General features: G+C 38.0%; 1 protein-coding gene across 1 annotated transcript in view; it reads left to right on the top strand.

The window, feature by feature from the left end:
• The first annotated feature begins 452 nt into the window (after nt 1-452).
• Nucleotides 453-12,971, top strand: part of LOC106663173 (3-phosphoinositide-dependent protein kinase 1) — a 79,706-nt gene continuing 67,187 nt past the window's right edge. Inside the window, exon 1 of the mRNA XM_014387805.2 lies at nt 453-703. Coding sequence (XP_014243291.1) covers nt 680-703 — 24 coding nt within the window. The 5' untranslated portion in view covers nt 453-679. The remainder of the gene's footprint in view (nt 704-12,971) is intronic.

Raw genomic sequence — 12,971 nt, 5'->3', positions numbered from 1 at the left:
GAGTTAATAAATAATTATTCAGAAATAGTGAGATGCGTCTGGTGTGACGTAGATTTCAGAAAAACATTTTCTTTATCGTGCCAACGTTTCGATCTTTATTGAGATCATCTTCAGGGCTTGGAATTTACAAACATTGTTTACATTTAACAAATACACGTAGGATGTGGAAAAAAGTGAATTTATATGCAAAATATATTTTTTATATTCAATCAAAGTATTTCTACTCACTCAATAATCAATAAATAATCTGGTTGAAATAATTTTCTTCGAGTTGATGTACTTTCACAGCTTTCGATTTAGGTAATGACCGTAGGAGAATTGGGGAAACGCGAAACGTTGCGGACCAAGAACCGGTTCGAGGGAGGTGATGATTTTTCACCGTTCTTTTTGGTGACGTCACAGTCCGCCGTTCCGGAACCCGTTCGTGGCGTATCCTAACGGCGACGAGTAGAAGGTCCGGTTCGATTCAGGCATCTCCGGTCTGAGAACGAGAAGGCCCGTCGAGCCGAGTGGCCAGTTATTTTAACCCCCTGTGCCCGAGTCCCAGTCGTGTCGTCGAAAAAAAAAGAAGAAAAATGGGAAATCCTCTCCGTCCTCGGTCCAGTTCGGAAAATTGACAAGCGCGTTTTTTTTTCGTTTTTGAATAAATATTTTCAACTCATCTTCCACCGGCGAAGAGATGGCAGAATCGAACGGACAAGTGGTGAGTGACCCTTTTTTTTATTTAATTGTCAAAATTTCCCTCGCTTTCCTACGTTAACATTACTTCCTCGATATATTTAATAGTTTAATTAATTTTTGGAAAATCCAGAACGCATTTCCATCCCGAGCTTTATTATCCAAACGGAAAAAACAATTTTCAAACGCCTGAGCCCTTTTTTAAAATTTTTTATCAGCTTTGGGAAAACCTTCTAAGGAGGTTTCATCTTATCACTCCATTTTATAATCATCATACACATAAATTGTTTGATTACTAAACATGCGGTTAATAACATATTAAAAGGTATTTAATATAGTGATTTAGTGCTTAAAACTGATCACGGACAGGTTAAGGGAGAAAAATGGGTCATCGACTTTCCTTGTTACGAGCGGGGGAAGTTTTTTTTTCAAGGATTTCTACAATCCGGATCAGCTGTGCAGCGGACGACCTCGAAGGTCGTACGATTTCCTTTCTAAGATCCGCAATGTAACCCGCATTCCGCGGTGGCCTATTAAAAAAAAATATTACACTAGTCAAATAAATGGTTTAACCCTGAAGAAAGAGAGAGAGGAAGCGTGTGAGAGTTAGAGAAAAAGAGAGAGTGATAGTGGTCGAGAGAGAGGTGTGTGAGAATGAGGGATTGTGTGAAAGTCAAGGTAAAGATCTCCCTCTCACTTGCTCTCTCTCGATGGATCATGTGAGAGAGGTGGATCGGGTGAGAGTCAGGGAGAGTGAGGGATGGAAAAAAGAGAAAGTGCTTGTGAGAGCGTGTATGTGTGTGTGTATGTGAGAGAGAGGGTGTTTTTGTGTGTGTGTGTGTGTGTGTGTGTGTGTGTGTGTGTGTGTATGAGAGAGTGAGAGAGAGTGAGAGAGAGTGAGAGAGTGTGTGTATTTGTGTGAGAGGAAGCTCGTGAAAGTTAGAGAAAAAAAAAACAGAGTGATTGTGGTAGAGAAAGAGAGATGTGAGAGAGGGATTGAATGAAAGTCAGGGAGAAAGATATCACTCTTTCTCTTTCGCGAGATTGATAATGTGAGAGAGATGAATCGTATGAGAGTAAGTTAGAGAGAGAGAGAGAGAGAGTGAAAGAAAAAGAGAGAATGTGAGAACGGGAGAATTTGCGAGAGTGAGAAAGAGGGTGAGAGAGTATTTTTTCCAGCGAGAGCAACTCTAAATCCGGGGATTTAATTGTCAGATAGACGCTCCGTTTTAATATTACACGTACATCTTGTACTGAGTAATGCTAATTATTTTTTTTTTTATATGTATGTACTTTTTATAAGTTTTGAAAATCAATATTGCTTCAAATGTGTGTTAGTTCTTTATTTTGCACAAATATTATTGGGTCGGAAAATCTCCGGGAGACGTTCTGGAGGATGCAGGTTCGAAGTGGAAGTCCGCTTCTCGAAGTTTGTACAGTGGAATATTATGTCTTCCTAAGTGTTGTAAACATTGTCACAGAGTCAGTAGGGGGTCAGGTAAAATATTAAATCATTTAAGATATGCCCTATTTTTCCCATGCCCATTCAATAGCTGGATCGTTGTCGTTGGGGAAGAATTTCGGCCTGGCTCCCATTTGCAGTATCCGTCCAGGTCAATTCTCAATCTTCAGTATTTAATTCTTGCTTTGGAATGTGACTTACGCAGCTTACAGTACGCCTCCAGCAGATCGCTGTGGCCAGAAGCATGCTTAGCAGCTTCATTTACTTTTAGGCCAATGTGTTCTTTAAGCCTGAAAAAAATTGATTTTTCACTTGTCCATGTTTCATGTCCGGGAAAACATATGTACGTTGAAGGCGTTTCGCTGATTCGCACGCTTAGAACATAGGTTTATCTGGCAGGATTTTCATAAAACGCTCAAAGGTCGATTTTTAATTTTTTAATACGTCTATTTGTATGTACGCGCATACTTACATAAACTCACAAATTGAAGTGTTTTCCTTTCAAAAGTTCGATTTGTTTTCTTTTGATTTGATATGAAATGATATCTATTGTAGTTCGAAATAAACCTTCTTACAACTTCTTAGCTAAATGGTTATGAGATTAATGAAAAATAAAAATTAACAAAAAATAATCCGTTTTGTGTTTCCCTATTGGGAGCCCCTTTATGAGATTTAATCCTGTAAATTGACTAATATTCATTCATACGTCTTTCACTATTAATACTCTAATTGTGAATTTAGGTCTGCGTACTAGACAATTTTTGTTGATAATGTGTCCATTCATCCTTAAATACGTTCATACATAAAATTACATACATACATATACATTTATATCTTTAAATAAAAATTTTATCAGACGATTTTTAAGTGTTAGTAATATGGAGAAAATAATGTAAAGTATTGACCATTCGTTCGCGACAAGCCCTTCTGTATAATAAGAATTTATTTATTTAGTACATTTTTAATGCAATAACAGATTATTATATCAGTAAGCCACTAAACAAATATAAAAAATGTTTGAATTCATCTTTTTTGTTCGACAAAAGTCGGACGAGACTTTTTCACTGTTGTTGTCTTTTTGTACTTGTTTATAATATTAATTTTTTGATGGTGTGCATCCTAATTTTGTTGAACCCTGTAGTAAGATGATGGGTAGGAAATATCTTTTCCACAATAGGCATTTATTAAGTCAGACACATTCGGTCTAATGTAGACCATCCTTAGTGACTTTTTTTAAATAAGGTTTGATGATTTGTTTTACATTCTTATAAGTTCAGGTGTGGATGTCTGGACGACTATGGACTTGGCGAGTAGTCTGCCAATTCTTCTAACAGACTATTCGCGAAGTTCATAGTCGTCCGGACATCCACTCTGAACTTTTAAGAACGTAAAAACCGTCAAACCATATAAAAAAGTCCCCCCATCATCCCAATATCAATTGTAATCGGGTTAAAAGTTTTTTTTTCTGCAAGTGGTTTTATCGTGCAAGTTAATCAACAATCTCTTTATGTTGAATACGCGTTAGTTTTTTTTTGTGACAGTGTAAACATTTGTGAATTATTTTTAATTTTTTAATATGTGGAATGGCATTTTTATGACGGTATGTCTGCCAAGTTGCCGCAGCGACGCAACGCACGTCTTGACAACGATCTGTTTTCGTCCAATTCATCGGCAGCGTTAATTGGCGGACCAAATTGGCTAATTATGCGAGTTACTAACGGTCTTTTTAAAATAGCACTTCCCTTTGTCGGATTTGGTTTTCCTGTTTTAATTAATCTTCGACCGTGTAATCGCTTTGATCGGTTGCCCGTGGACGTTCTTCTGACCCATTTCGCGTCCCGCTTATGTTCTCCTTATCTCGAAGGTTCCCACAGGACATGACGAACAGGAAGACGACCGTCTGAAAGGACATTTGACACTTGACGGCCGTGTAAGGCTATATTAGAGGAATGCGTCTGCAACCGCTGTCCCGAGGAACTGCGCCTCCACCCCTTAAATTGCTGATATCAGATTGCTGGTGAGGCCGCCACGTCTCACTTTTCACCAATTTTACGTTTTTATTTGAACAATGGCAATTGACATCATAATTCTCAGATGATCTTTCTGCAGTTTGGCCGATAATTCTATCTGTTCTCTCCTCTCTCCCTTGCTCTATTTCTTTCTATCGCATAAAGGTGGCTCCAGACCTGCGGCATTCGCTGAAGGCCGATTGTCCCCGAATATTTGCTAAATCCCGAAATGCTCGTCTTGACATACGCCAGCACATGCAGGGTTTGTACAACTACACAGATTGCGCGGAAACAGCGAAAATTCGCGTGCCGTGCGAGTCCTCAACTTAACTACAAATATTGATGGACCACAGTGAAACTGCAGTTACTGTGTAGTGGCTACAAACTCAGTCACAAATCAGTCACAGTGTTGCCCCACTCCATCTTACTTTCGATCCGTTTCCATCGAAAAAATGTTTCCGATTTTTGTGATTCGAAAGAGAAGCAATCCAAATTTTTGGCTTAGATCGAGGAACTCCAAGACAGTTAATTTGGGCCAACAGATATAATGCTATGCTGTTCTTTCATTAATGCACCTATAGTAGTTAGTAATCGATTATTATTAATAAATAAATAGAGGTAAATAATAGCTGTTGATTGTTGATTACAGTGCATTTAGGTACAGTACTTTGAATTCGTCTACTTCACGCATATTCGTGCACTTTGAAGCGGACAAGAAAACCGAGCGACAATATTCGGTGCTCGGCTAATTGTCGATTTCCTTCAAAATGCACAAATATACTTGAAGCCGAACTAAAAGCAACCCACATTCGGGATCAACTGTACTGCACGGATATCAACTGTCATCATGAATCACCACTGCTATTTATTTTTCAATAATAAACGATTCCTTACTAGTATAAATGTATTAATGAAAGAACATTATAACGTTTCTGTCGGTTAGGAATGGATTAGCCCAACATAACAGTCTTGGAGTTATTCGATCTGTACTAAACTGAACCAATAATTTGGAACGCTTCTCTTCCGAATGACAAAAATCGGAACGAGGTTTTCGATGAGAGGAAGAAACGGATGGAAAGTATGATGGGGCAACAGTACTCAGTGACTGAGTCTACACAAAACAGTAACCGCAGCCGCAGCAATATCGGATTCACTGTTGTCCATCATGAATGGCAATACGTTGAGGACTAACTAGGAATATTAGCTTTTTCTGCACATACTGGCTGTAAACACGGGCACGCTATTTGGCGAATGCCACGACGAGCATCTCGACACTTGAGAGCTGTCCGGCAGCAATCGGCATTCGGCGAATACCGTATGTCTGGAGTCACCTTATCAGTTACAAAAATCAAAGTTCGACGTTCCTTTCCATTGCTAAATTTTACCCAACATCCCTGTTCAGTTCACTTTATTTTCCGAATTTCGCCTTTCTGCCTTGGTTTCCGTTTAGTTCAAAACGCATTATTACAGTATCGACTGAATAATATCTGTTAAAATGTTTGTACCATATTACAAATATCGTTGAGCGGTAATTAATATAGATAAATAGGATTACATCTCTGGATTGCTAAACACCGCGAATGTGCTTTGGATTTGAGGTCATTATCCTTCAACTTACTCGCTGGAAAAGTTCGTTCGATACATTTTGGTTTTCTAAAGCCTTTTTCTTTCTGGTTCTTGCTTTAGTTACAAATGTCTTGAACAAGCAAATTCATAATACGAAAAATCTGGTGCGAGACAGTTCGGCGATCCGCTACTAGATCGAGGTCGTGTGTCAGTGTCGAAAGTTAAATACTTAAGCCCTTTGAATCTCCCTCCCCCTTCACTCACTCTCTCTCTCTCTCTCTCTCTCTCTCTCTCTCTTTCTTTCTCTCTCCCCCTCTCTTTCTCTCTCACTCTCACTCTCTTTCCCTCTCTCTCCCCCTCTCTTTCTCTCTCACTCTCACTCTCACTCTCTTTCCCTCCCTCTCCCCCCTCTCTTTCTCACTCTCTTTCTCTCTCTCTCTCTCTCTCTCTCTCTCTCTCTCTCTCTCTTTCCCCCCTTCTCCCCCTCTCTTTCATTGTCTTTCTTCTCTTTCGTTCTCTCTCTGTCTCCTCTCCTCTCCTCCTCCTTTCCCTCCCTCTCGCCCCTCTCTGTCTCTCTCACTCGCTCTTTCATTATCTTTCTTCTCTTTATCCTTCTCTTTCATTGTCTTTCTTCTTTTACTCTCTCTCTCTCTCTCAAACGTTAAGTGTAAGAAAGGTCCTAGGGTCCTAATTTTGCGTGTATTTTAATAAATAAATCGTTAATCAATCAATAAATCTTTTTTTCTCTCTCTCTTTCTCTATCCTGAGCCAATAATAGGAAAAACATATGTGAAAGTGAAGTCGTGAACATTGTAAAGAAAATAATATAACATTAGTAATTTTAAACAAATTAATTTTTTCAAATACAAATATGTAAATTGGTAATTTATATCAAAAAATGAGATGGATATATTCAAAGTAAAGCCGTAACTGGTTAGCATCGGGCCATGGAGTCCCTCAAGGCTCGACACTTGCAGCACTCTTATTTTCTAGCTATATTTACAGGTGTATACTCACCCTCTAATATCAGTTTATATTAGATATCTATGTCATCTATGTTTATATAGATGATCTATATGTCTGAGTAAATTAGACATTAATTAGAAACTGAGTAGATTATTAAAATGGTGTAACAACAGGAACTAGTTCAACAAAAGGTAAAACCATTATTTTTGATCATAGCAAATAATTGGAAAAATGCCGTATAAAAATTTATATAATAGTATAATTAACAATGACAGCCTCGGAACAAATCTAAAATTCCTAAGGTAACAGTGTGAGAACAATCTCTCCTGGAATGTATTACATAGTACGCTACTGTATTTAGATTTAAAAAGTTATTGTTATTTTCTCATCAGTAAATTAGAAAACAATAGAGTGACGTGAATCGTTTTGAGATAACAAATGGTAACAAAGAGGTTTAAATGTTTGAATGAGGTATATACTAAATCGTATTTTTGACGATCGTATAAACGATCAATTTTCAAAACTGAATTTTTACAGTTTAAAAATTTATTATATCCGATGATATTATCTAAGTGGGATCACTAAAGATTTCAAAATGTTTGATAATTAACAATAGTAAAAACACAATCCTGAATTTAAAACAGTACTTTCACGCTTTAGACAATTACATTTTATGTGTAGTTTTGCGGAAAATACAGCATCTTAAACGGAGAATTGTGGCCCCAGGTTAAAGAGAATGAATGGATGGATAAGTTGGCAAAACATGCTTGTTCCCAGGAGAAGAATTACATTAAGTTAGTTACATTACCCAGAGGTATTCAAGGTACTAAAGAATATGTAAACGAGTGGGAAAAAATAGAAGAACCTGTGAACGTCCAATTTCACAAATAACTGGAATCCAATTATTAAATTAACTGGTTCCATAATCAAGTAGTAAGTACGTTGTTGACGAAAACGATATATGAATACTTGAACAAGATTAACACTAGATTCAAGTACATGTGACAAATGTTCTGCTAATTGTTCAATGAAACATCTAATCATGAGCTCTTCAGCTTATAGCCAGAAAAGGGATGATCTGTTTAATTCTTTGAGTGGGTATCTTACCTCTGCCTTTCAATTATACAACGATGTTAGGATCAAAAAATGTAAACGTTTATGTCTCATTATTAAATTATCTGAAAGCTCATGCTGTAGTCATATCTAATGATCTAATCAGCTAAGCTAGTCGAGGGCTGCGGGTCTTTTTTTCTGATTGGGCTTGAGAGCCCGGATGGCCGTAAAAATGTGGATGGATGGCACAACGTGCACATCTTTGTCGTGGAGTCCGTAACAGCAGTAAAAGTGGACATTGTTGTGCATGGCGGCGATGGATGGCGGCCGTTGGGCGGGTTGGGAGTTCCGTACGTTCTGGCCGTAGCATGTAATCACGTGAATAGTAAATAATAAATGATTGAATCATGGTTGATTTAAAAAATTATAAGATGAGAAGGAAATCGCGAGTCTTTGTCGCTTTAGGCATCTTAAAGGATTGACGAAAAGGGTTCAGGATGAGGGTCAAGGTTTATTAAGGCGGCTTTATTGACTTCTTTTGGTTTCAGAGACAGACTCGATCTGAGTGGATAGTAAAGTTTGATACGAAGTTGGAGACTTTGAGCAATTGTTAGACTGGTGTGACTAAATTCTTTGGAGGTTGTACGCTTGGTTGAACCTTACTTATTCCAGATCGGTTTCAGTAATGATTTTTAGATGAGAGGCGTTTGTTTTGTAGTGAGAGTTTCGTTCTGTTGTCACGTAGTGTATATCGCCTGTTCTATTGAGACGAGGGTCGGGGTTCTAAGTAAGTCTTGTCGATGTTAAGTCCCAACCAGCGGTCTACATTGGTTGCGGGGAGAGGAACAGAATTCTAGTAGATTGAAGGATGCGACGAAGGATGAAGATTATTTCCTAATTAATAAATATTTTTTATGTAAGGTATTGGTTGAAATGAAAAAGTTAGTTTCACGAGCGGGATTCGAACCCACGACTTCGGCTCAATACGCCGCTGCTCCATTCACTTGAGCTATCATCACTTCGATCCCCTCGGACACCCCGGAATCCCGCTCGTGACACTGACTTTATTATCTCAACTAAAAACCTTAATTAATTGAAAGATATTAATTGGTCAAGCGGACCACGAAAACTAGTGAAATTAATAATTAAGTTATGGCAAAAATAAACTGCAGCTTAATTTCAACGAGGAGCTGAATATTTTCGCAAAAGTCCGAATTCCTCTCTGCGAAATGTTGAGAGTTTTAGGTTTTTCAAAAAATAAAATAACAACTTCCAATTAATTACAATTTTAAGCCCTATCGCTCTCATCTTCTCCTGGGACTTCAAGATTTTGATTATGAAAGGGTCTAACGTCCTTTTTTTTACAACTTTTGGCCATAACTTTTATTGTTTTTTATTTACCGTATTTTTATTTTTTTGTGTCAGAAATTTTAAAGTTGTACTGGGTGTGAGGTACCCAGTCTTCTCCAAAAAAGGTAAAAAATTAAAACTAAACTAAAAAATATTAAACAGCTATTTATTTTTTGACACTGTCATTGGTTCAAGAGAAATTCAGCTAGGCCGTCTAAAAAGGACACCCTGCATATTTCGAATAACCCTTCTGTTTAAAAAAATATCGATACTGGAATATCAAGATTCGTTCTTTCAAAAAATACTTCAATAATTTTTTTCTTGGGGTTTCGTAGGTTATGATTTATTTTATTTATTTTTTTATTAGATCCACCAATACTTTACATGAAAAAGATTAATTAATTGAATGAAGTTATTTGTTCAACCAAGATTACTATTTCCTAAGATTTGGTCTCGTTGAGATTGATCCTACATTTCTTATAAATTCGAACAGGAAAGATTGTCATGGAGGAAGAAGGTAACCTGGGTTTGCTGAAAGGTGAGTAGTAACTCGAGTTCGGTAAGAATTTCTGCAATGTACACTGAATAGAGAATGGTAGACAGGATGCCTTCGGAACCCATCTTTAGGACGAGTATTTCCACTTTTCACGTTCTGCTTGTCCATTGTCTCTTTTTCACAACACTCTTCCAGTTTCGAATACGATAAAAATATGGGTGATTGTGTCAAATTCTATAAATATCTCCTACATTTGAGAATGTATGTAGGTGTAACTAACCACCACGTTGTATCGAAATACAACGCTTTTTGGTTGACCCCAGGGTAAATAAACAAATGATCGTGGAGTTCTTAAACCTACGTTTGCATTTGTTGAAATTATCTTTAAACAACGTAATCTTTTCAAATTCAAAGATATTTTTAACATTTCATACGATAAAAGGTCGAGAACAGAAGTGCTGCAGTGTAAACGATTCATACCTTGTGTCTTTCTTATCGTCGACTTTCCCAATGAAAAATACAATCTCGTATTGATAAATTATAGAAGAAAAAAAATAGTTGCTTCCGGTAAAGAGTAATTTAAATCTTTAACTCTTGAGTTGTTTTTCAGTTTCAAACGATGCCCCGATATCGTTGTTGTTTTGAACGCATTTTCGAACGTCTGCAAAAGATAACACGAGGGAATAACTCGTGTCGTTTAAACCGGCGATAATCGCTAAGCTCGACGTCCAAGTCGTCGATCGACGGACTTAGCTATAAGACTGAGGGAGCAGACCTCCACGTGCCTGTAAGGCTGCCCTCCGGTCTCGCCCTTGAATGCTTCCCGACCGACGCTATCGTTATATAATAATAATAATAATCGAACTGTACATAAATGACGCAAGGCGTCGCGAAAAGCCATTGAGAAACGGCGAGACTATTTATTTAGATTTTTAACTGGTTCAGCGGTCCTTAACTTTATATCACCTTGAATGTGATAAAACGCAGATCTCCCAACCTCGTTTTGAAATATTGGTTTAATTTTAAAACTACTTCATACGCAAATTGTCTGTTTTTTTATGGCCAGGAAATGATACTACATAAATTTTAATTTATGGGATTTCTTCTTGGCGTCGGCAGGCTGATAATAGTTTGGTTGGTTATTTCATCCTGGTCTGCTTCGTCGTTTTGGTCTGTCAGATGCGTTTTTCATTTTCGCCATCTTCAGCGAACTACATCAATTTCAGAAAATTTCGTTATGCCATCGCTGTTTGTCAACAGTTTGATAGACACAAATTCACTCCGATTACTCTTTGGTCCTTCCGCACCTATTGTCAATCAGGCTCACTTACAACCAAGGATGCAACAAAGGCCTAATTGCCCTGTCCGGCCTGTCATCATATATTCCTAATCATCTTTTTTTTTGCCTTATCATTAGCATATAAAGCCATTTATTTAATTTATGTTTGCACAAAAACGAAAAATGTGAACGTAGAAATCGCTGCTGCTAAGCAGAGAACTGAAATTAAAAGAACTATCTACTCCCTTCAAAGATACCGCTCAACATCACATGCTTCTCTCTCAGAAACCTCTGGCACTCCCAACACTTTATGGGTCATGTCATCTTTGACCCCACAGGATTCACAGTCACATAAGGGACGCAAATTTATTTTAAATAGTTGAGATCCACATCGTCGAAATATTTGCTTTGGCCACTTTATAAAAACCGGGGTTTCTTATTTAAAGAGACCTACAATGATCTCTCACCGTGGCCGTGGAGAGAGATTGTTGCCAAGCCTTAAAAAAATTTTCCCTTGAAAGAATTACGGATAATGGATACGGTTAACTTGCTAGGGCTCCTGTTGGACTTTTTTCTAGTTGATCCACTATTTCATTGTCCTTTACTCCAGAGTGCCCCCTAACCCAACAAATTGCACCTCTTTGTTTTTAAGTTCCAAGTTGTAGATATTTTGTGCTAGTAGAGGAATAGTCGCATTTTGAACGAATGGATTGCTGGGATATTGCGCTTAGTCCGTCAAGGAATACATATCTTAGAGACTTCTATGCCTGCCTTCAACGGCTGCCCTAATTGCCAAAACCAGCCCTGTAAATACTACATTGGGCAAGCAGATGAACTAATCTTACTGATTATGGTTGCTTTGTTGAAATTGAGGAAGTGTTGAAGTTTTAGTACACGTTTCCGAGATGAATTGGACTAATAAAAATATCCATCCATCTAAAGTTGTTAATATGGGTGATGTTGAAGTTATGACACTGGATATTGACGAAGAGCGTCGTCGTACCTCATTAGGTTTGAAACAGTGTAAACCAAATCCATGGCAGCAATTTGCAGAAACGCACAATAAGAATGATCGTGTCGAAGGTAAAATAAAATCTATTACTGATTTTGGTATCTTCATTTATATCTTGACGGTCTTTAATGGGATCATAAACAGTAAACTCAGGGATTCCATTTAATATAGATCCACCTGCAAAGATAAGATGATGGTTTGGAAAAGCATCCTGAATATCCGCTTTGAATACTTTATCGACAGTAGATGGAAGCAGTTTAGAATAATCCTGAAGGTGAAATCTCACTTTTAAGTACCTCATAATACAGAACAAACACTGAGGGGGTACTACTCTTTTTTAACATTCATTTGTTACGTATACAGGATCGTATACTACACAAATATGTACACATGATTATATCACACACAGCACAGCACTAGCACTAATGCCACTAATGCCGATAGAACAGTGCTTGGAGGAACCAGCCATTGCTGGCACTCAATGTATATGATTAGGTGTCAAGGAGGTCCCGAGGCCACCGTTGGTTGAGGCTAGGTGGCGGGTTGTCAGGATGGGAATGAGCGGAGAAGGCTCGAGCAGTATGGTTAGGATGGTTCGAAAGGTTGATGCGGAAGATTTAGAATCTGGACCGGATCAGTTCGTTGACAAAAGGAATGTTGAGGTCTTTGTGGATAGTGAGGTTAGTGACATAAGAAGGTGCTTTGACAATTTGTCTTAGGACTTTCGATTGGAAGGACTGGATGCGCTGGATATTGGAAGGCTTGGCAGTACCCCACAGTACCACTCCCTATGTCCATATTGGGCTTAGTAAAGTCTTGTACAGTATTAGCTTTGTCTTAGTCAAAGTCGATTTCGGTCTTAGAAGTCTTCATAGTAGTACAGTCTTGTATTAAGTTGTTGTTTTTTAAGCCGTATGTGGGGATTCCACGTCAGTCTGCTGTCGAGATATAGTCCTAGGTATTTGACTAAGTAGAAACTTTATTGACTATTTTCAGCGTGTAAATGAACTCGAGTGCATTTTTCTTCGTTCGGTCTTGTCCTCCATTTTTGACACCAGTCTTCGATAAGCTCAAGGTGTGCCTGGATGTTGGAGGTAGCT

This window comes from Cimex lectularius, unplaced genomic scaffold (genome assembly GCF_000648675.2).
Source record: "Cimex lectularius strain Harlan isolate CLEC.00 unplaced genomic scaffold, Clec_2.1 scaffold330, whole genome shotgun sequence".
NCBI lineage: Eukaryota > Metazoa > Arthropoda > Insecta > Hemiptera > Cimicidae > Cimex > Cimex lectularius.
This window is presented reverse-complemented; position numbering and strand designations above follow the sequence as displayed.